Source organism: Salmo salar, chromosome ssa03, assembly GCF_905237065.1.
Source record: "Salmo salar chromosome ssa03, Ssal_v3.1, whole genome shotgun sequence".
In the NCBI taxonomy this organism is placed as follows: Eukaryota; Metazoa; Chordata; class Actinopteri; order Salmoniformes; family Salmonidae; genus Salmo; species Salmo salar.
The window spans coordinates 572,894-597,001 of NC_059444.1; the positions used below are offsets into that span (position 1 = coordinate 572,894).

At 42.2% G+C, this 24,108-nt stretch overlaps 1 protein-coding gene across 4 annotated transcripts; it reads right to left on the reverse strand.

Annotated features, from left to right (window-relative positions):
* Positions 1-1,136: 1,136 nt before the first annotated feature.
* Positions 1,137-22,972, reverse strand: LOC106591291 (deoxynucleoside triphosphate triphosphohydrolase SAMHD1). 4 transcript variants are annotated; one of them, XM_045714356.1, is made up of 18 exons: positions 22,664-22,972; positions 16,081-16,147; positions 15,834-15,903; positions 14,251-14,411; positions 13,504-13,619; positions 13,288-13,358; positions 12,972-13,151; positions 12,417-12,517; positions 9,594-9,702; positions 9,360-9,451; positions 5,298-5,413; positions 4,889-5,028; positions 3,163-3,258; positions 2,893-2,997; positions 2,658-2,795; positions 2,394-2,462; positions 2,306-2,359; positions 1,137-2,271 (listed from the first exon to the last, which is right to left on the reverse strand). In XM_045714356.1, the coding sequence occupies exons 1-17, from the start codon at positions 22,845-22,847 to the stop codon at positions 2,327-2,329; spliced, it is 1,848 nt and encodes a 615-aa protein (XP_045570312.1). In that variant the 5' UTR covers positions 22,848-22,972; the 3' UTR covers positions 1,137-2,271; positions 2,306-2,326. The 4 variants fall into 4 exon arrangements, 3 of the variants coding, with proteins under 3 accessions (XP_045570312.1, XP_045570311.1, XP_045570310.1); XR_006769029.1 differs by having other exon boundaries at positions 2,306-2,462; XM_045714355.1 differs by having other exon boundaries at positions 1,137-2,359.
* Between the last annotated feature and the right edge of the window lie 1,136 nt (positions 22,973-24,108).

Consider the following 24,108-nt stretch of genomic DNA (forward strand, 5'->3'; position numbering starts at 1 on the left):
GAATCATAGCCCCGCAGGAAGGGTGCTTGAGTTGGTGCAGCACCCGATACATTAAAATACATTTGCCTAAGTGATAGATTACTTCTGTCTGTTCAGAAAGAAATGAAATCATTCAGATTACTACACCAGGAGTAGGCCTGTAATTTAGCCAGAGAGGATCAATAGCTTATATTAAAAAAAATAGCTGTGGATTGTGTGTAGCCCAATCACAAGGCATGCCTACAAGTTGGGAACATGTGGCAAATCTGTCAGTGATGCAGCTACAACAGGGCTTTCGCAATATTTCAAATACAATTGCAGGTTGGAAAGCAAATGGATCCTGCTGAAAAGAGAAGATTATTCTGTCTGTAGGCTACCAAGTTATCAACTTCCAAATAGGCCTATTGAGCGAGCAGCATTGTTAAGGTAAGGGTTAAGGTTAGGGGTTAAGGTTTAGGGTAGGAATGTCCCAAGGAACCCAGACAGCACTGACCCTCTCACAACGGGATGGAATGCATAGTATAACCTAAGATGAACGACTCAAGCCGTTTACCATAGACCCCCCCCAAGGTCTCGGTCTGTGTAAGTGTTAGCACACAGGGATACCTCTGCGGGTCAGGGGCAATAAGCAGACCAGAGTGGCCCCGCCCCGATCAGAAAACATTGAGTCGGATGTCTCAGCTTCCTCTTCCGTCTCTGGTATAAGGAGCAGCAGTAATTCCACTGAGGAATAATAACTGGAAACTGCGTCCAAGATGCCTGACCATTGTTTTCAAGGTAATCTACTCACTTTCGCATGCCGATTTATGGAACGTCTATATCCAGGTTACATCTGGTTTACGGCTGAGAGTTTCCTTTTGTGAGGTGGAGACTTCGCAAACCGGAACTCCCAATTTCTAATAGGTATGGACCCAGAACTAAATCACGCAGCTGATCAAATAACGCAAGATTTTTGTTCTGGGTTAACCGAGATTTGTTTTCTGTTCACCCCTATAATGGTTAAATTGAGGATTCAGGATGCTAGAGCTGTCTTCTACACAAAGTTCTAAGGAAACAGAACTCAGATAGCCAGGCAGAGAAGAGGGTTGTATTTCGCAGATGTGGCCGGTTACATTCTGTATTACAAAACCCTTCAAAAAGTGAGACTCTCCACCTCATTAGTCTTTCATTCAAAATTATATTATTTATTTAAAACAAAGTGCATAACTTAAATCAACAAACATGTCTGTCTGATCAACAGCTGTGGGCTCATCGAGGCAGACTTTAGGGTAAACATTGTGTTCATGTTGTTTAAATGAAGATAACGAGACTCCCAAATGATACCAAACACTAGACAGATAGCTGCTTGCCTCAGTAGGGTACATGGATGAAAACAAAGATAATATGATAACTTAACATTGTTTGTCAGTTAAAGTGGTGGCTTTTCTGAAGATAATTAAGCTACATTGTACCCTGATCTTTGATCTGTATGTGCTTAGCCAACTCCTACTTTAGTCTAGATACTGTAGATATGCATGACCAGGCTAACTATGGTAGCTGGGTATATAACAACTAAAACAGCGTAGAAACCATGCATAAAAGAAAGACAATGCCCTGAAACACAAACAACGGTTACCTGTTTGTTTGCATGTTGATCAATATAACACCAAGGATAAGTTCCCATTCAGCTTTGGGAGTATTACAAGGTAAAGCATGATTGTCCAAAGAGTAACTTCCACCAGGATGGATAAATATGTAAAAGTCGTTGCTTGGCTATCTGAAAGAGCCATGTGTGATAGTGGCACGTCAACATGCATAGCCTGGGAGAACAGGTATGTATACTCACATACTCCTACACTTATCTTATCATGAAATAGCATAACGTTAAGATAACCAAACCTAAAATGTACGCTTGAAATAAAACATCAAAAGTAAATAAAAGAAAGACTACATGATCTAATCCCTGGAAAACTGAATCAGAGTGAACAGAACCCTGAGTAAAGTGACTTCTTTCGAAAGCCTGACTCACATTTTCTTGAGGTGGTGGTCACCAACCCCTGGTCCTAGGGAGCAACAGGGTGTGCAGGCTTTTGTTCCAACCCATCGTGAACACACCTGATTCAGCTAGTCAGTTCATCTTAATGACCTAGATTAGCTGAACCAAGTGTGTTAGTGCTGGGTTGGAACAAAACCTTGCATACCCTGTGGCCCTCAAAGACCATGATTGGTAACCACTGCCGTAAACAGAAGGATTCTCTGTTGTTTCTCATCTTCCTCTTAAAAGAGTCTGGTCATCATTGATTGCAGCCCAGCCTCTTCCTCCCCTCATTATCCTCAGTGGCCCAGCCTCTTCCTCCCCTCATTATCCTCAGTGGCCCAGCCTCTTCCTCCCCTCATTATCCTCAGTGGCCCAGCCTCTTCCTCCCCTCATTATCCTCAGTGTCATTGTTGTGTGCCCAGCTTGCCTTAAGAGGGGTGAGCTCTGGTGCAATCACATCTCCATCCTAAACAAATGTGAACACAAACACACAGGGATACCAGTGTAAATTTTAAACATTGGGAAAATACTCTGTGTGGTGCAGGTAAGATAGTGATAGCTAGCTGGCTTGGCCTTGCACTGTCATCTTCCCCACACAATGTAAAAACGCTAAAAGCTTGAGGTAAAATGATATATAAAGGAAAGAGCGAGGCCTCCTGACCTGAGGTTTGGAGAAGTTCATATCCATACACCACTGGACAAAGTTCTTCTTAGCTGCCTCCATGGTCCTCTCATCAGTCTTCTTACAGTAGACCCTGATAAGCTGCTCAGCAAACCTTTCTGGCAGCAGCTTGGACACCTACAGGAACAACAATTGCCTTATATCATGTTTCCAAGCTCCAAAGATTATTGGATAATTCTAAAATAGGTATACGTAAGTGCATTGAAGTAGTGACCTGGTCCTTGCTGATCTGGTAAGCTTTGGTTGGGTCGTTCTTACAGTAGAAACGCATGTTGTTGATGGGGTTCTTCTCCTTCATACCCCAGTCCATGTTGATGATCTGATGGAGAGAAAGATAGGGAGGAGAGATGGACATGCAAAGAGATACCCATTTTCAACAGAGCAACTGGTAACAAAGGGTTACCTATAGAGAAGGCGGGGGGGATGGTATGGTAAAATGTATTCAATCAGTTCCCTGATTGAGGTGAAAAGACTGGACACTCACATGGACAACAAAGTCCCCTGGCTGCAGAGTAACATTTTGAAGGTCATTCTGAGGCCTGGACCTCGCCACACAGCCTGCCCAGTCCAGGAGCTTTTCCTGGGGGAAGAGAAGACGAGGATGAGAGGCACACAGGGGCGGAAATCACGACCCCCCCATCCTGGGAAAAATATGATTTGTCCCCCCCAATATATCACTGAAACATAACTATGTCATTTAAATAATATTCATAATACGCAATGAAAGCAATTGTGCTGATTATAGACACTTAATAGCGCGTTTTTAAGTTTCAAAAGATTGCGACACCCCCGCCCTTTGCCTCACAATGGTTTGATCCATTGCCAGTTCCTTAGCTTGCTAGGTAACAGAGAGGTCGTATCTACTGTCTGAAAGGCACTCAATGCACGTAACTGCCGTGAGGTTCATCCAGTCAATCGCGTGCACACACACTAGCTGAATATGCAGAGCTAGCGCGCAAATATTAACTATTAAGCTAGCTAGTACCAATTCCATTTATGTGGCCTCGTCAAAGATGGAATCAGCATGCAGATGATGTAAGTTACTGCTTCAAAGTCCCTGTGATAAGGTTAGCGATAAACTGAAGTCCAAACTGAACAGAACTACACTCTCTTCTACCATTGTCTTAAATATATTTAATGGTCTCGTTGCAAAAGCTAAATTGTCGCAAGGGAACTTTTATTTATTTATTTTATTTCACCTTTATTTAACCCGGGTAGCAAAGATTATAGCAAACACCACTGAAACTGAATTGGTGCTCGCTAGCTTTGCAAATTCAGCTATTGTTGGAAGCCAGCCAATATGAAACAAACTATTAAAATTACAAAAGGTTGCAGCATATGTTGTGTAAATGGTGAACTCATACAGCTGTCAACTCTTGTCATTTTAATCTGTTTCACATTTGCTAGCTACCTTTTAGATCGAAGCCCAAATAGAATGATTGAAGATGATAGAAGCCCATCTCCTACTGTAAATAACCTACACACTGTGTGTGTAGCCAGCCAGCCAGCCAGCCAGGTAGAAAAATGGCAGAAAAATAAAAGACGGACATCAGAGTATTTTTCAATACACCAAAACGCAAAGTAAGAACCCTAGTAGCCTAATATCTCAGACTAGTTGATAAAATGTTCATAAGAAAGAAATGAAATTCTAATGGAAATGTTTCACAATGATGTCATTAGGCAGAGCAGGCAACAGATGGCACACAGATAGCAGAGTTGGGGACAGATATGCAGGGACAGACTGGCAGAGACAGGGAGTCTCAGGTAAGTTTGTTGAGTCTTTGTTTGGCAACATTATGAAAGGTTCTCAATTTGTTTGACTTGTAAAATAGGAACATAATTGGAAAATGCCATGGATACCCCCACTCTCAACTTAAACTGGTGACTGAACTAAGATTTGTTAAAGGCAATGGTATTGCTGTTGTGATTAGTTGTGTAGTTTTGGGTACCGGTAGTTAGGAGTACGGCAAACACCTTATTTCTTTGGTTCCTCAATATACATTTACCATATTACAATGTAGGCTATGTGTTACAGCACTACTTTTGGTGTCCCCCTCAGGAATGGCTCTTGAGAAAATCTCATGTAATTGTCCCCTCCAAAGTGGATATCAGATTTTCGCCCCTGGAGGCACATAATATGAATCTCGTAGAAAGCTCCGCTAGTAAGCCCTGGAAGGATATCCTCTCTCCAAACACACGCACACACACACCTGTGAAACCTCCACGCGCTTCTCAGCCTGTGTCTCTCCCACACACTTGTAGAGGCGTCTGCAGGTGATGTTTTGGAGGATCTCTCTGGCCTCAGCCAGCTCAGAGGACGACGAGTACAGAATCTGCTCAATCACATGGTCTACAGGGGAAGGGAGGAGAGAGGGAGAGAGACAGGGGAGAGGGAGAGACAAGGTGATAAGGAGCGTGGGAAGATGATAGGTAATCATGCAAACCAAAGCCAGCAGTAATTGTATGGACAGGAATGTACCACACAAAAAAAACAGGTATGGCAAACCCAGCCTGTTTGGACAGCCTTGACGCATAAAACTCTCAAAGCTCTGGTTGTCTGGGTAAGTAGAACAGACCAGAGCCATTGTACACTTTATATTTCTATGGGGTTGAACGGACCAGTGAGTTTAGTGTAGGCCTCCATGTCGTCTATTGCTGTGGAGATGGTGAACATCTTTCCCCCTGAACCTTGAATCTGGATGTGGGGGTCCGCCTTGATAAAGGCCTCTGTGATCCTGAAAAAAGACAATATAACATCTCATTTTCAACATATAACATACAGCAGAAAAAAAACGAAATTTCTGAGAACCTGTATGAATGTATAAAAGATAGGAAATAAAACAGATATACAGTACCAGTCCAAAGTTTGGACACACCTACTCATTCCAGGGTTTTTCCCTTTGTTTTCTACTTTGTAGAATGATAATGAAGACATCAAAATTAAGAAATATTAAACAAATCAAAATATATTTTATATTTGAGATTCTTCAAAGTAGCCGCCCTTTGCCTTGATGACAGCTTTGCACACTCTTGGATCCTGGGGTAAACGTTGAACATTGTTATACTCAGAGTATAGGAACATTAGTTACAAAGGAGACATGAGGGGTCCATAATGAAGCTTGGGAGGGATATCATGTCTCTCAGGATTGGGTTAGAGGTTAGTTTAACATGGATCCAGATATCATGTCTCTCAGGATTGGGTTAGAGGTTAGTTTAACATGGATCCAGATATCATGTCTCTCAGGATTGGGTTAGAGGTTAGTTTAACATGGATCCAGATATCATGTCTCTCAGGGTTGGGTTAGAGGTTAGTTTAACATGGATCCAGATATCATGTCTCTCAGGATTGGGTTAGAGGTTAGTTTAACATGGATCCAGATATCATGTCTCTCAGGATTGGGTTAGAGGTTAGTTTAACATGGATCCAGATATCATGTCTCTCAGGATTGGGTTAGAGGTTAGTTTAACATGGATCCAGATATCATGTCTCTCAGGATTGGGTTAGAGGTTAGTTTAACATGGATCCAGATATCATGTCTCTCAGGATTGGGTTAGAGGTTAGTTTAACATGGATCCAGATATCATGTCTCTCAGGATTGGGTTAGAGGTTAGTTTAACATGGATCCAGATATCATGTCTCTCAGGATTGGGTTAGAGGTTAGTTTAACATGGATCCAGATATCATGTCTCTCAGGATTGAGTTAGAGGTTAGTTTAACATGGATCCAGATATCATGTCTCTCAGGTTAGACGTTAGTTTAACATGGATCCAGATATCATGTCTCTCAGGATTGGGTTAGAGGTTAGTTTAACATGGATCCAGATATCATGTCTCTCAGGATTGGGTTAGAGGTTAGTTTAACATGGATCCAGATATCATGTCTCTCAGGATTGGGTTAGACGTTAGTTTAACATGGATCCAGATAGCATGTCTCTCAGGATTGGGTTAGAGATTAGTTTAACATGGATCCAGATATCATGTCTCTCAGGATTGGGTTAGAGGTTAGTTTAACATGGATCCAGATATCATGTCTCTCAGGGTTTGGTTAGAAGAAACCACACTTTGAAACCAAGATAAATAAAATAAAAGAATGATAGTAAAAAGCTTTGGAGCACATTGAATTAAATTCTGGGAAAAAGGCAAACTCAGCACCATAATTCATTGAAACAGATGGCTCATTCATCACACAACCAACTGATATTGCCAACTACATTAATGATTTTTTTCCATTGGCAAGATTAGCAAATTTAGGCATAACATGCCAGCAACAAACGCTGACACTACACATCCAAGTATATCTGACAAATTATGAAACAACAATAATTATTCTTTTGAATTCCTTAAAGTGAGTGTGGAAGAGGTGAACAAATTATTGTTGTCTATCAACAATGACAAGCCACTGAGGTCTGACAACTTGGATGGAAGTACTGTGGATAACAGGGGATGATGTTGACACATCTTCAATTTGACCCTACTAGAAAGTGTGTGCCCTTAGGCCTGGAGGGAAGTTAAAGTCATTCCGCTACCTAAGAATAGTAAAGCCCCCTTTACTGGCTAAAATAGCCGACCAATCAGCCTGTTACCAACCCTTAGTAAACTTCTGTAAAAATAGTGTTTGACCAGATACAATGCTATTTCACAGTAAACAAATTGACAGACTTTCAGCACGCTCATAGGGACACTCAACAAGCACAGCACTTACACAAATGACTGATGATTGGCTGAGAGAAATTGATGAGGAAATGATTGTGTTGTGAGACTTCAGTGCAGATTTTGACATTATCGATCATAGTCTGCTGATGGAAAAACGTATGTGTTATGGCTTTACACCCCCTGCTATAATGGCTTTACACCCCCTGCTATAATGTGGATAAAGAGTTACCTGTCTAACAGAACACAGAGGGGGTTCTTTAATGGAAGCCTCTCCAACATAATCCAGGTAGAAGCAGGAATTCCCCAGGGCAGCTGTTTTTTCGATCTTTACTAATGACATGTCACTGGCTTTGAGTAAAGGGTTAGGGTTAGGCTTTGAGTAAAGGCAGTGGCATGCTGTTAACCTGTTGGGGCTAGGGGGCAGTATTTTCACGGCTGGATAAAAAAACGTACCCGATTTAATCTGGTTACTAATCCTACCCAGTAACTAGAATATGCATATACTTATTATATATGGATAGAAAACACCCTAAAGTTTCTAAAACTGTTTGAATGGTGTCTGTGAGTATAACAGAACTCATTTGGCAGGCAAAAACCTGAGACATTTTCTTCCCCTGGTTTTGTCGCACCTGGACTACTGTTCAGTCGTGTGGTCAGGTGCCACAAAGAGGGACTTGGGAAAATTGCAGTTGGCTCAGAACAGGGCAGCACGGCTGGCCCTTGGATGTACACAGAGAGCTAAAATTAATAATATGCATGTCAATCTCATGGAAGAGAGATTGACTTCCTAATTACTTGTTTTTGTAAGAGGTGTTGACAAGCTGAAGGTACCGAGAAGTATTGACATGTTGAATGCACCGAGCTGTCTGTCTAAACTGCTGGCACACAGCTCAGACACCCATACATACCCCACAAGACATGCCACCAGAGGTCTGTCTAAACTACTGGCACACAGCTCAGACACCCATACATACCCCACCAGAGGTCTGTTTAAACTACTGGCACACAGCTCAGACACCCATACATACCCCACAAGACATGCCACCAGAGGTCTGTTTAAACTACTGGCACACAGCTCAGACACCCATACATACCCCACAAGACATGCCACCAGAGGTCTGTTTAAACTACTGGCACACAGCTCAGACACCCATCCATACCCCACAAGACATGCCACCAGAGGTCTCTTCACAGTGCCCAAGTCCAGAACAGACTATGGGAGGAGCACAGTACTACATAGAGCCATGACTACATGGAACTCTATTCCACATCAGGTAACTGATGCAGCAGGAGAATCAGATTTAAACAGCTGATAAAAACACACCTTATGGAACAGCGGGGAGTGTGAAGTAACAAACATAGGCACATACACAAGATAACACTGATTTTTCGTTGTAGATGTGTAGTAGTGGAGTAAAGGCCTGAACACTCAGTGTGTTGTAGATGTGTAGTAGTGGAGTAAAGGCCTGAACACTCAGTGTGTTGTAGATGTGTAGTAGTGGAGTAAAGGCCTGAACACTCAGTGTGTTGTAGATGTGTAGTAGTGGAGTAAAGGCCTGAACACTCGGTGTGAATTCTGTAACGAATGTATTGTAATGTTTTTAAAATTGTATAACTGCCTTCATTTTGCCAGACCCCAGGAAGAGTAGCCGCCGCCTTGGATCCATAATAAATACAAGATACAAATACCCCCACACACAGGGCATGAGTGGTCACTGAATGGTTTGATGAGCATGAACATGATGTAAACCATATGCCATGGCTGTCTCAGTCACCAGATCTCAACCCAATTGAACACTTATGGGATATTCCACCACAATCAACAAAACAACAAATGATAGAATTTATTGTGGAAGAATGGTGTCGCATCCCTCCAATTGACTTCCAGACACTTAGAAACTATGCCGAGGTGCATTGAAGCTGTTCTGGCTCGTAGTGGCCCAACAGCCTATTAAGATACTGTGTTGGTGTTTACTCTATTTTGGCAGTTACCTATATTAAAACACCTGCTGAGGTGAGAGTACTTACATTGTCTCTATGATGTTGCCCACCTTGTGCTGGTAGGCTCTTCTATGCAGGCAGTTGCGTGTGTGGAACATGTCATACAGATTACCCACTTCCTGTATGTGGACAACACACATGGATATCACCACTAAACTAGGTTAATCCCTAACTACTTTACCAATAATGAAAAGTTGAAGGAAAACATAAATGAAGGGAATGAATGGGAGGTGTAATCGAGGGCCAAGCTGAAGCATTTACCTTGTCTCGGGTGCAGATGTGCTTCTTCCCGTCCACCTCACACACACGGGCAAACTTGAGAAAGCGACGGTAGTCAAAGTTATTTTGGATACCCAGGTGGAAGCAGTCCCTGTGGGGTGAGAAAGTGAGGGAGTCTCTGTTGGTTTTGTCTGGGTTTTCCTTTACCTGTCAAACTGTTTTTGATGTATCCATTATGTTAAAATGTTGTTTAAAAATAAAAATAAATAATAATTTCAATGTTCTTGTTGTCATTTATGTAAAAAAAAAGATCTCACTAAACAAAATGTAAATGTTTATGCATTTCCTCGAGACTAGGGTTGCAAAGGGTCGGAAACTTTCCCGGAATTTTTCCATGGGAAGTTAAGCCCGGGAATTTTGCTTAAATTCATTAAAAAAAAGTTATTTTATAACAGTGAACCTTTTTTATGGGATACACATTAGGCAATTCTAGGTCTTGTGGCATATTTTGGTTAAACTATCCCCAATTCAATGGAATTGCAACCCTCTGCATGCACAGTGCATTCTTCCATCACATGTACAGCTGATTCTCAAGATCTGGTACTCTAATGAGATGCTATTGAGCCCACACTACTACACTGTCTGAGCCAAGGACTACATGCTTTCTGGTAAGTTTTGATTACAATACTGGGTGGGGTGAATATATTTTATGACAGATTATTTTTGGTTAACTAGTAAATAGTAGCCTACATCAAAGTGTGTTTAAATCATTTCTAACTTGTTAACAATTTCTGCTAGTTATTGCTACTATGTGGGTTTTAGCTTGAGCCTGTTAATTCAGCTGTTTTCATACATGTTTCATTTTAAAACATTTATCTGACAAATGAGTTGTTTAATCTAACTACTTAATTATTTATCTGTATATGGAATTGTATTTGTTGTTCTTTTACTCATGTTTTTCTAATCTTCACAGGAAAAGGCCACAGGCACTATCTGATGTGTGGAGACATTTCACTGCAGCTAATGTAGAAGGACAAGCTGTGTACATTTGCAAATACTGTTCCAAATCATATGTGAGACAGAATAGCAACAACAAAAAAATCCAGAAAAACACATGTCAAAAATGTTATAAATTGATTAGCATTTTAATGAGGGAAATAAGTATTTGACCCCCTCTGCAAAACATGACTTAGTACTTGGTGGCAAAACCCTTTTTGGCAATCACAGAGGTCAGATGTTTCTTGTAGTTGGTCACCAGGTTTGCACACATCTCAGGAGGGATTTTGTCCCACTCCTCTTTGCAGATCTTCTCCAAGTCATTAAGGTTTCGAGGCTGACGTTTGGCAACTCGAACCTTCAGCTCCTCCACAGATTTTCTATTGGATTAAGGTCTGGAGACTGGCTAGGCCACTCCAGGACCTTAATGTGCTTCTTCTTGAGCCACTCCTTTGTTGCCTTGGCCGTGTGTTTTGGGTCATTGTCATGCTGGAATACCCATCCACGACCCATTTTCAATGCCCTGGCTGAGGGAAGGAGGTTCTCACCCAAGATTTGACGGTACATGGCCCCGTCCATCGTCCCTTTGATGCGGTGAAGTTGTCCTGTCCCTTAGCAGAAAAACACTCCCAAAGCATAATGTTTCCACCTCCATGTTTGACGGTGGGGATGGTGTTCTTGGGGTCATAGGCAGCATTCCTCCTCCTCCAAACATGGCGAGTTGAGTTGATGCCAAAGAGCTCCATTTTGGTCTCATCTGACCACAACACTTTCACCAGTTGTCCTCTGAGTCATTCAGATATTCATTGGCAAACTTCAGACGGGCATGTATATGTGCTTTCTTGAGCAGGGGGACCGTGCGGGCGCTGCAGGATTTCAGTCCTTCACGGCGTAGTGTGTTACCAATTGTTTTCTTGGTGACTATAGTCCCAGCTGCCTTGAAATCATTGAAAAGATCCTCCCGTGTAGTTCTGAGCTGATTCCTCACCGTTCTCATGATCATTGCAACTCCACGAGGTGAGATCTTGCATGGAGCCCCAGGCCGAGGGAGATTGACAGTTCTTTTGTGTTTCTTCCATTTGCGAATAATCACACCAACTGTTGTCACCTTCTCACCAAGCTGCTTGGCGATGGTCATGTAGCCCATTCCAGCCTTGTGTAGGTCTACAATCTTGTCCCTGACATCCTTGGAGAGCTCTTTGGTCTTGGCCATGGTGGAGAGTTTGGAATCTGATTGATTGATTGCTTCTGTGGACAGGTGTCTTTTATACAGGTAACAAGCTGAGGAGCACTCCCTTTAAGAGTGTGCTCCTAATCTCAGCTTGTTACCTGTATAAAAGACACCTGGGAGACAGAAATCTTTCTGATTGAGAGGGGGTCAAATACTTATTTCCCTCATTAAAATGCCAATCAATTTATAACATTTTGACATGCATTTTTCTGGATTTTTTTGTTGTTATTCTGTCTCTCACTGTTCAAATAAACCTACCATTAAAATTATAGATTGATCCTTTCTTTGTCAGTGGGCAAACGTACAAATTCAGCAGGGGATCAAATACTTTTTCCCCTCACTGTAAATGTGATCATACTTTTTATTCACAAATGCGAGTGAAATGCTCGCACTGTGGAGCCCTGACCACCCACCAACATGGCTGGTGAAATAGACATCTTACCTGCCAATGCCAAAATCTACCCGCATTTGGCAGTTGTTCATTTTAGGCCCTGAAGATAATTTAAGAAAAGTTGCCCATAGTGCACTATTTTCCTAATATACTCCAATGGTCCTATGTATTGTTACATCTCTAATATAGCTTACTCCAGAAATGATCATAGTTTCTAAAAGGGATAAACTCCAACTGGGGGACTCACCTGGCGAAGTAGTCCCACTTGTCCACGTCGATGCCGTTCCTTTTGTTGGCCACAATCTCATAGAGGAAGGACTTCTTCTCTGGTCGGCCCTTATATGGCCACTGTGAAGAGAAAAAGAACAGACTCAGAATCCTGTGAGAACCGAGCATGAAACTCCAAATTAAATTCAACCCGTAGACAATTAACTGCTAGAAAGCATAAATAAATCATATTCATGAAGTAATATTGATTGATGTTTGTTGACTGATTGATGCTGATAGATGATTGTAACGTTTACCGCCCCAGCGGTGAAGGTTTCAGTGAGGAGGCAACAAGGGTCAGAATGGCATGCTGCCGGATTTCAGGCGTTGATTGAGGTCTGGTTTCATTTGAGAGCTCTACTATGATTTGATTTATTCAGTTTACCCCCAATTTATATTTTCTGTTTTGTTATCGTCATCTTTGGGCCTCTTCACCGAAACTTCTACCGCTCGGGCGGTCTCTGTTACCATCGGTGTCAGAAGTGGGGAAACGAACCCACGCCTACATGATTCTTAAATTGATTGATTGACTAACCGGCTCACTGGCTGGCTGATTTACTCCCTGGCTGAGAAGGACAGTGTTCTGTGGTCCAGCAATCTGCTCCTTGATGAAGACCAGGTCATCAGGAAGGACCAGGCCATGCTCCTTCATCACCGGCTCTAAGGCGTTCTCACGCACCAGGTGGTCAAACATTGCCAGGGACGCCTCCTCGTGCTGCAACACACACAAGGTGAGCGTACACACAAATACAGGTGACCTGCACATTTTTGAGCAAACACAGGAAGATATAGACACAAACATCAGACATGGAGAGCGAAAAAGAAACAGAATGAGGAAAGAAAGGTCTTACCTTCCACTTAGATTCTGGACGCACTTTAGGGATGAACATCCCATCAAACATATGGGAGAAAGGACCATGACCTGGAGAGTGAGAGATATCACATTTATGAGACAGTAAGATTGAAAAAAGTGTGTATATATATATATATATATATATATATATATATATATATATATGTGTGTGTGTGTGTGTGTGTGTGTGTGTGTGTGTGTGTGTGAGACTCACCCAGGTCGTGACAGAGACCGGCGATCTGGACACACAATATGTCTCTATGGGAGATGAAGAGCTCTGGTTGTCTCTCATTCAACTCCTGGACCAGCAGACCTGCCAGGTAACCCACCCTGAAACACACAACCACAACAACCATAACAACCATTTTCCAACTCATGAAACCTGCTAGGTAACCACTGGGAACTGAGAGCTTAAGGAAGAGGCTGAAAAGGATTTTTCTGTTGTGCCTGTTCAAATCAATGACAAGACAAATTTCTTCAGCCTCCTGAGGTTGAATATTGCGCCTTCTTCACCACGCTGTCTGTGTGGGTGGACCATTTCAGTTTGTCCGTGATGTGTACGCCGAGGAACTTAAAACTTTACACCTTCTCCACTACTGTCCCGTCGATGTGGATAGGGGGGTGCTCCCTCAAGTCCACGATCATCTCCTTTGTTTTGCTGACGTTGAGTGTGAGGTTATTTTCCTGACACCACACAAACACTTTGAATGCAGGGTAGCGCCTCTAAAACCACATAGACTAAATCCCAATTTGCGCATTACACTCTGCATCATGGATTTAAAAAGGTGTACACACCCTCTATAGGTCAAGCCCACACACCTTTAAACTATGAAGTGCTCAGGCACCCACACTTGTACTCTATGCTAGTGCAAACTTACACACACTCCTACATACCCTATGGAGTGTTCAGGCACCCACACTTGTACTCTACGCTAGTGCATACTCACACACTCCTACATACCCTATGGAGTGTTCGAAGCGGTTGTGGGAGGCTCCAGGGAAGACGAAGTATGTTCCTCCCAGCTGCTTAATGTGGCGGAGCCTCTGGAACTGAGGGGTGTCGATGATACAGACCAACAGAGGATGCATCTCTATATGTCCATGGATGGGGTCATTAAACACCTACAGGAGACAATAATACATCTTAGTGCTGATACTACTATTCCTCTATTGTTCCCTCTCTGGAATAGAAAAGGGTGCATCTCTAGTTATGTGGCCGTGGGTAGAGTAGGGTCATTACACTTGCAATAGAATTGAAAAACATTATAAAACAGGGAATAGAGAACATGATGGAATAGAAAAACAGCTATTACTCAGGGTGTTTTACTTCTTTCACCATAATAAATAAATAAATTAAATGAAGTACAATGTGGTTGAGGTGATTTTCTCTCCCATGGATTATTCTCTCTCTCTCCCTGTCCGTCAGTCTCTCTATGTGGGCTCAAAGTCAATGTTTCCCCTTTTGCTAATCATTTTCAGGATGGTCAAACGTTTTCAGTGTAAACTTAAATGACTAAAACCAGATATAAAGTATGTAGAAAAGACAGTGGAGCAATATTGTTTTTTAATAAGATCATATTTAAGAACTAACAATCACCAAAATAAAAAATAGACAAATCAGGGAGAATCTGAAATGTTGGGGCCTCCATGTATTTTGTTATAATGTTTGAGTCACTCAGATAGCATAAGAACAAGGCATAATGTTAACTCAGCCCCATGGCAAAGTGTGTAGAATTGCAGGATATTAACTTTGAAACTGCAACTTTTCTCTCAGCACAATGACAAATATGTAGAACAGCAGGAAACTAGCTTTAAACTTTAAAATGGTATTTCTGACCCATAGTAAAATGTGTAGAATTTCAGAAAATTCAGATTAAAAGAGCAACACTTGGGCTCTGCAGCCAAAAGGGCCTCTAAATCCTCTATTGTGTCCCCTGTGCTCTGCAGCCAAGAGGGCCTCTAAAACCTCTATTGTGTTACCTTGGGCTCTGCAGCCAAGAGGGCCTCTAAAACCTCTATTGTGTTACCTTGGGCTCTGCAGCCAAGAGGGCCTCTAAAACCTCTATTGTGTTACCTTGGTCTCTGCAGCCAAGAGGGCCTCTAAAACCTCTATTGTGTTACCTTGGGCTCTGCAGCCAAGAGGGCCTCTAAAACCTCTATTGTGTTACCTTGGGCTCTGCAGCCAAGAGGGCCTCTAAAACCTCTATTGTGTTACCTTGGGCTCTGCAGCCAAGAGGGCCTCTAAAACCTCTATTGTGTTACCTTGGTCTCTGCAGCCAAGAGGTCCTCTAAAACCTCTATTGTGTTACCTTGGGCTCTGCAGCCAAGAGGGCCTCTAAAACCTCTATTGTGTTACCTTGGGCTCTGCAGCCAAGTGGGCCTCTAAAACCTCTATTGTGTTACCTTGGCCTCTGCAGCCAAGAGGGCCTCTAAAACCTCTATTGTGTTACCTTGGCCTCTGCAGCCAAGAGGGCCTCTAAAACCTCTATTGTGTTACCTTGGTCTCTGCAGCCAAGAGGGCCTCTAAAACCTCTATTGTGTTACCTTGGCCTCTGCTGCAATCTGCCACAGCTTCTTCAGGCAGTGCAGAATCTGCAGCCGTGTGCCAAGAGGCCTGAGGAGAGAGAGAGAGAGTCAGTTCATAATCATGACACCAAAATCAGAACATCACAATCCTCAAGAAATTGACTAAGAGAAATATGTCACAACAAATCAACCAAAATTAGAAGGTGCACATTAGATTGGAACACGGAAATGACCCCACCCCATACTGAAACCACACCACACATACCTTATGCCCATATTCTCCAGATGTGTCTCTGTGAGGTATCGTAACCCCACTCCTGTTATCTGTTGCTCTGTGTGGGGGAAAACCAAACAAAAAGGACAGATCATCTTTCCTGTGTGCAAGTCTACCAACCTTCTTCTTCATCAGATGAATTCAGTTATTTGGCTGGAACAACCTTGATGCTGGGCACTAACAGATACCATAGAGAAAGTAAGGAGGGTAGATTGTGATGGGGGATGGATGGGTGGTTACTTAGCCCAATAATGGATTAAAGAAGCCTTATGGTCGGGGTGGGAAATGTACTTTTTGGTCTACCAACAGTAGTGGCTGGTGGATGCCCAAATTTTACCAGACACATTTTGGGGGGCAAAATTCATAAAGAAATCACAGAAAATGCATGCACATGTTTTGTAATGTTAAAACACTTACTGAATGGTTGTGAAATTGATTGAAAGTGATTTCAAAGAAAAGAGCGCAACAGATCGAGACAGACAGTAGTGGATATCAGTGTGTGTTCCAGCCGGCAAGGTCTCCATATTTCACTCTCTTGTTTGAACCTATGCTGCACCCCACCCCATTTTCACCACCGTAATGTTGAAAATATTCTCTTACAGAGCTGACACACACACACACACACACACACACACACACAATGGGCTTTGGATCCCAAAAATATTCTCAGAAATGCGCTGTGTGACCACCTGCCAATGTGGATGGAAATATTAGACCTTCTACCTGCCAATGCCAAAATGTACTAACATTTAGCTGGTGGCTGGTGTTAATTTCCCACCCTGCTTATAGTCCAAGGACCTTATATGTTCAGTTTAAAAGGTTGAATTGGCTCTGGAACCCAAAACAGCCAAATACTCCATCTAAACGTAAATCGATTCTCGATTGCGATACGGTTCTAGAAACATAAATCACATCAAAATAATTTCACAACTGAAAAATACAGACTTACTGTACACTGTTTTAACAGAGTTGCAGCAGGCAGTACTTTCATATCACATCAAAATACAGAGTTACTGGACACTGTTTAATACAGACTTACTGGACACTGTTTAATACAGACCTACTGGACACTGTTTAATACAGACCTACTGGACACTGTTTAATACAGACCTACTGGACACTGTTTAATACAGACTTACTGGACACTGTTTAATACAGACTTACTGGACACTGTTTAATACAGACCTACTGGACACTGTTTAATACAGACTTACTGGACACTGTTTAACACAGACTTACTGGACACTGTTTAACACAGACTTACTGTACACTGTTTAATACAGACTTACTGGACACTGTTTAATACAGACTTACTGGACACTGTTTAACAGAGTTGCAGCAGTATTTTTCAGTAACAAGATGTTTGTGGTGTCCGTCTTCCGGTTACACACAGGTGTTTCGAGACACAGCTAGCTAATTAGCACAGGTAGACTATTCTGTTGTAGTCTGATGGCTGATGGGGAAAATGGTGGAAGTGAATGCTGAGTTTGAATCAAGCAGCACGTCGAGCAAAGGTTGATGAAGATTAATGTTCTGAATGGACAACAGTAGTGTCAAACTGGAACAAAAAAAGAAATTGTCAAAAATTGGAGTGAAGGATACGTCTATGAATGGTAACGAATCGCTTCCTGTTGGGATGCGTTTGTTGAGTAAGGATGCATACAGTATTTGGGAAACCCACTTGAGGTGTTGAAAATAGTGAAGTGTGTGCTGGGAAAAGTCAAGACTGTCAGAGTGACCAAGAGTGGTCTTATTTTGATTCATTGCAGTGGGCCTTAATAAAATAATCCGGACAACAAAAGTTTTGTACTTTGAACTTCGGAGTAGAGAGCCCGTCAAAGGAGTCATCTCAGGGGTGACGACAGATGTTCAGATTTAATACCTGAAGAGAATTCCTGGTGTGGTTGGTGCCTGGAGTCTGACTAACTGGGTGAATGGAGAAAGAGGAAAGACACAGGAGCTCCCCAGAGCTGAGTACCGGCACCTCAAATGTTCTATTGCTTGAGCTCCTCTTCCTCTTATAGAATATCAGCTCAAAAGTATAGTGGAGCTCCTGCACCTCAATATAAACAGTCCCAGCACCCAAAATGAGTACCAGAACCTATTTCAGTCCAAGTCAAGCACTGATAAGAAGTAATCTGGTAGGCATATTTTATAATGAAAGGAAGAGAGCTGGAAAGATTTTTAAAATACATTGAGGAACTATTGTAATTCTCAATGGATGTAAAAACAGACGTTTGTTTGCTTGCTATTTGAGGTGAAGAAAACATTACTTTGAGAAGCTCCACAGGTGGTGGTGCGATAAGCAAATCAGAAATACTATCAGTTCCCCAAATGTGCACATGTATATGGGTTAGGGTTAACCCACATGTATATGGGTTAGGGTTAACCCACATGTATATGGGTTAACCCACATGTATATGGGTTAGGGTTATCCCACATGTATATGGGTTAGGGTTATCCCACATGTATATGGGTTAGGGTTATCCCACATGTATATGGGTTAGGGTTATCCCACATGTATATGGGTTAGGGTTATCCCACATGTATATGGGTTAGGGTTATCCCACATGTATATGGGTTAGGGTTATCCCACATGTATATGGGTTAGGGTTAACCCACATGTATATGGGTTAGGGTTAACCCACATGTATACGGGTTAACCCACATGTATACGGGTTAGCCCACATGTATACGGGTTAACCCACATGTATACGGGTTATCCCACATGTATACGGGTTAGGGTTATCCCACATGTATACGGGTTAGGGTTATCCCACATGTATACGGGTTAGAGTTATCCCACATGTATACGGGTTAGGGTTATCCCACATGTATACGGGTTAGGGTTAACCCACATGTATACGGGTTAGGGTTAACCCACATGTATACGGGTTAGGGTTAACCCACATGTATACGGGTTAGGGTTAACCCACATGTATACGGGTTAGGGTTAACCCACATGTATACGGGTTAGGGTTAACCCACATGTATACGGGTTAGGGTTAACCCACATGTATACGGGTTAGGGTTAACCCACATGTATACGGGTTAGGGTTAACCCACATGTATACGAAATATGGCCGTGTGGGAACCCTATCCACAACCCTTTTTTTTTTAAACAATTATTTCTCCCTGCTATGCTTCCAAAACCGTACCGCAAGCGATGCATGTTAATGTTCAGACCAGTAGTATACTGGAGGTGATGGATTTGTTACTGTGTAGTTAAATGTTTTTGCACCAAAGAAAACAACAATACAGATAAAAATGAATAAATAAACGGTGTGCAGGTGTAGTTAGAAGCTCAGGGGCTTGTATAAAAACCACACCACCAAAAACTATATACAATACGTACAGTTGAAGTCGGAAGTTTACATACACCTTAGCCAAATACATTTAAACTCAGTTTTTCACCATTCCTGCCATTTAATCCTAGTAAAAATTCAGTTAGGATCACCACTTTATTTAAAGAATGTAAAATGTCAGAATAATAGTAGAGAGAATGATTTATTTCAGCTTTTTTTCTTTCATCACATTCCCAGAAGGTCAGAAGTTTACATAAACTCAATTAGTATTTGGTAGCATTGCCTGTAAATTGTTTAACTTGGGTCAAACGTTTCAGGTAGCCTTCCACAAGCTTCCCACAATACGTTGGGTGAATTTTGGCCCATTCCTGACAGAGCTGGTGTAACTGAGTCAGGTTTGTAGGCCTCCTTGCTTGCACACGCCTTTTCAGTTCTGCCAACAAATGTTAATTAGGAATGAGGTCAGGGCTTTGTGATGGCCACTCCAATATCTTGAATTTGTTGTCCTTAAGCCTTTCTGCCACAACTTTGGAAGTATTCTTTGGATCATTGTCCATTTGGAAGACCAATTTGCGACCAAGCTTTAACTTCCTGACTGATGTCTTGAGATGTTGCTTCAATACATCCACATTTTCCTACCTCATGACGCCATCTATTTTGTGAAGTGCACCAGTCCCTCCTGCAGCAAAGCACCCCCCACAAAATGATGCTGCCACCCCCGTGCTTCACGGTTGGGATGGTGTTCTTCGGCTTGCAAGCCTCCCCCTTTTTCCTCCAAACATAACGATGCTCATTATGACCAAACAGTTCTATTTTTGTTTCATCAGACCAGAGGACATTTCTCCAAAAAGTATGATCTTTGTCCCCATGTGCAGTTGCAAACTGTAGTCTGGCTTTTTTTATGGCGATTTTGGAGCAGTGGCTTCTTCCTTGCTAAGCGGCCTTTCAGGTTATGTCGTTTCCCCCAGCATCTTCACAAGGTCCTTTGCTGTTGTTCTGGGATTGATTTGCACTTTTTTCGCACCAGAGTACATTCATCTCTAGGAGACAGAACGCGTCTCCTTCCTGAGCGGTATGATGGCTGCGTGATCCCATGGTGTTTATACTTGCGTACTATTGTTTGCACAGGTGGTACCTTCAGGCGTTTGGAAATTGCTCCCAAGGATGAACCAGACTTGTGGAGGTCAACAATTTTTTTCTGAGGTCTTGGCTGATTTCTTTTGATTTTTCCCATGATGTCAAGCAAAGAGGCGCTGAGTTTGAAGGTAGGCATTGAAATACATCCACAAGTACACCTCCAATTGAGTCAAATGATGTCAATTAGCCTATCAGAAGCTTCTAAAGCCATGACATCATTTTCTGGAATTTTCCAAGCTGTTTAAAGGCACAGTCAACTTAGTGTATGTAAACTTCTGACCCACTGGAATTGTGATACAGTGAAATATAAGTGAAATAATCTGTCTGTTAACAATTGTTGGGAAAATTACTTGTGTCATGCACAAGGTAGATGTCCTAACCGACTTGCCAAAACTATAGATTGTTAACAAGAAATTTGTGGAGTGGTTGAAAAACGAGTTTTAATGACTCCAATCTAAGTGTATGTCAACTTCCGACTTCAACTGTAGTTGGCCTAGCTAGGGTACTATAGTTCAAAGGACAATGTAAATTAGTCTTTAGGGTAGTGCGAACGGCCCAGTACATCACTGGGGCCAAGCTTCCTGCCATCTAGGACCTCTATACCAGGCGGTGTCAGAGGAAGGCCCTAAAAATGGTCAAAGACTCCAGCCACTCAAGTCATAGACTGTTCTCTCTGCAACCACATGGTACCGGAGCGCCAAGTCTAGGTCCAAGAGGCTTCTAAACTGCTTCTACCCCCAAGACATAAGACTCCTGAACATCTAATCAAATGGCTACCCAGACTATTTGCATTGCCCCCCCCTCCCCTCTCCACACCACTGCTACTCTCTGTTGTCATCTATGCATAGTCACTTTTAATTAACTCTACCTACATGTACATACTACCTCAACTAACCGGTACTGTTATTTTTTTACTGCTCCTCTTTATTACTTTTATCTCTTATTCTTATCCGTATTTTTTTAAACCGCATTGTCGGTTAGGGGCTCGTATGTAAGCATTTCACTGTGAGGTCTACTACACCTGTTGTATTCAGCATTTCACTATGAGGTCTACTACACCTGTTGTATTCAGCATTTCACTGTGAGGTCTACTACACCTGTTGTATTCAGCATTTCACTGTAAGGTCTACTACACCTGTTGTATTCAGCATTTCACTGTGAGGTCTACTACACCTGTTGTATTCAGCATTTCACTGTGAGGTCTACTACACCTGTTGTATTCAGCATTTCACTATGAGGTCTACTACACCTGTTGTAATCAGCATTTCACTGTAAGGTCTACTACACCTGTTGTATTCAGCATTTCACTGTGAGGTCTACTACACCTGTTGTATTCAGCATTTCACTGTAAGGTCTACTACACCTGTTGTATTCAGCATTTCACTGTAAGGTCTACTACACCTGTTGTATTCAGCATTTCACTGTAAGGTCTACTACACCTGTTGTATTCAGCATTTCACTGTAAGGTCTACTACACCTGTTGTATTCAGCATTTCACTGTAAGGTCTACTACACCTGTTGTATTCAGCATTTCACTGTAAGGTCTACTACACCTGTTGTATTCAGCATTTCACTGTAAGGTCTACTACACCTGTTGTATTCAGCATTTCACTGTAAGGTCTACTACACCTGTTGTATTCAGCATTTCACTGTAAGGTCTACTACACCTGTTGTATTCAGCATTTCACTGTGAGGTCTACTACACCTGTTGTATTCAGCATTTCACTGTGAGGTCTACTACACCTGTTGTATTCAGCATTTCACTGTGAGGTCTACTACACCTGTTGTATTCAGCATTTCACTGTTTTTTTTTCAATTTGATTTGATTTTAGCATGCAAAACAGTGATCTGTCAAATATCATGTGTATGTAGCTAGTTAGAGAAGACATGCAAAACAGTGATCTGTCAAATATCATGTGTATGTAGCTAGTTAGAGAAGACATGCAAAACAGTGATCTGTCAAATATCATGTGTATGTAGCTAGTTAGAGAAGACATGCAAAACAGTGTTCTGTCAAATATCATGTGTATGTAGCTAGTTAGAGAAGACATGCAAAACAGTGATCTGTCAAATATCATGTGTATGTAGCTAGTTAGAGAAGACATGCAAAACAGTGATCACAACAATCGAACCTGTGAATTTCTCCTCCCATGCCCCGAGACCTTCCTGACGCAGGTATCTGCAAGTGTCCTCGACATCCCACTGCCTTAAGTCCCCGTCCCGCGACAACCCGGTATAAACGCTCTGCTCCGGGGTTTTGAAATGGTCACTGTCAGCGGTCGGTAAATCTTCTCTGGAACGCTTTCGCCTATCCATATTGATCGGTAATAGAAAAGCGCCGGTAACACAATAAAGCAGTACTCTCGATCACTACTGTAAGTCGCTCTGTCTGCTAAATGACTAAAATGTAAATGTCAAAAATGGTAAACCACACCTTCTTCTTTGGGATTGGGTTGGCGGATCGTAGCCAACTTTTAGGCGCATACACTGCCACCTAATGTATTGGAGTGTGGAGCCAGTCACAGCCTACCGACATGAACGTCCGGTAATACAAAATTGGGAAAAAGGAAAATGACCCTGCCAACTATTAGCCCTCATGAAACTCTCCACATTTCACTATTTAAAATATTCTGCAGTAAAACCTTGCAATACCAAGTATTTCTCTACAGCTGCCACCACAACCTCTATTTCTGTGACCTACATTCTATTTCAGCAGTTAACAACTATGAATACTAAGAAACCCACTTTACTGAAGCACATATTATTCCTATCCCACTCTATTGGTCTCTGCCTACTCATCCTATCAGGATCCCTCACCCTGTACCCATCTTCCTCTACCACTCTCTTCACATTGTTACTCAATTTGAGTCATTTGTGACTCACCACCTGGATTCGGTCTTATGTAGCAAATTTAGAAATTGTGTTTTTTATATTGGATCATTTATATTGGATCATTTATATTGGATCATTTATATTGGATCATTTTATATTGGATCATTTATATTGGATCATTTATATTGGATCATTTATATTGGATCATTTTATATTGGATAATTCCGACGATACCCCCGGACAGGGCCGGGGGTATCGTCGGATGGGGCCACAGTGTCTCCTGATCCCTCCTGTATGCCTCCAGTATTTAGGCTGCAGTAGTTTATGTGTCGGGGGGCTAGGGTCAGTCTGTTATATCTGGAGTATTTCTCCTGTCTTATCCGGTGTCCTGTGTGAATTTAAGTATGCTCTTTCTAATTCTCTCTTTCTCTCTTTCTTTCTCTCTCTCGGAGGACCTGAGCCCTAGGACCATGCCTCAGGACTACCTGATAAGATGACTCCTTTCTGTCCCCAGTCCACCTGGCCGTGCTGCTGCTCCAGTTTCAACTGTTCTGCCCGCAGCTATGGAACCCTGACCTGTTCACCGGACGTGCTACCTGTCCCAGACATGCTGGAACCCTGACCTATTCACCTGACGTGCTACCTGTCCCAGACCTGCTGTTTTCAACTCTCTAGAGACAGCAGGAGCGATAGAGATACTCTCAATGATCGGCTATGAAAAGCCAACTGACATTTACTCCTGAGG

Bases quoted from the DNA above. Each gene is read 5' to 3' on its own strand.
- LOC106591291 (XM_045714356.1), bottom strand. From the start codon at position 22,847: ATGGATAGGCGAAAGCGTTCCAGAGAAGATTTACCGACCGCTGACAGT. The intron at 15,904-16,080 runs GTATGTGTGGTG...CTCTCTCCTCAG, and splicing joins CTGGAGAATATGGGCATAAG to GCCTCTTGGCACACGGCTGC. The intron at 5,414-9,359 runs GTAAGTACTCTC...GTCTTTTTTCAG, and splicing joins GGCAACATCATAGAGACAAT to GATCACAGAGGCCTTTATCA.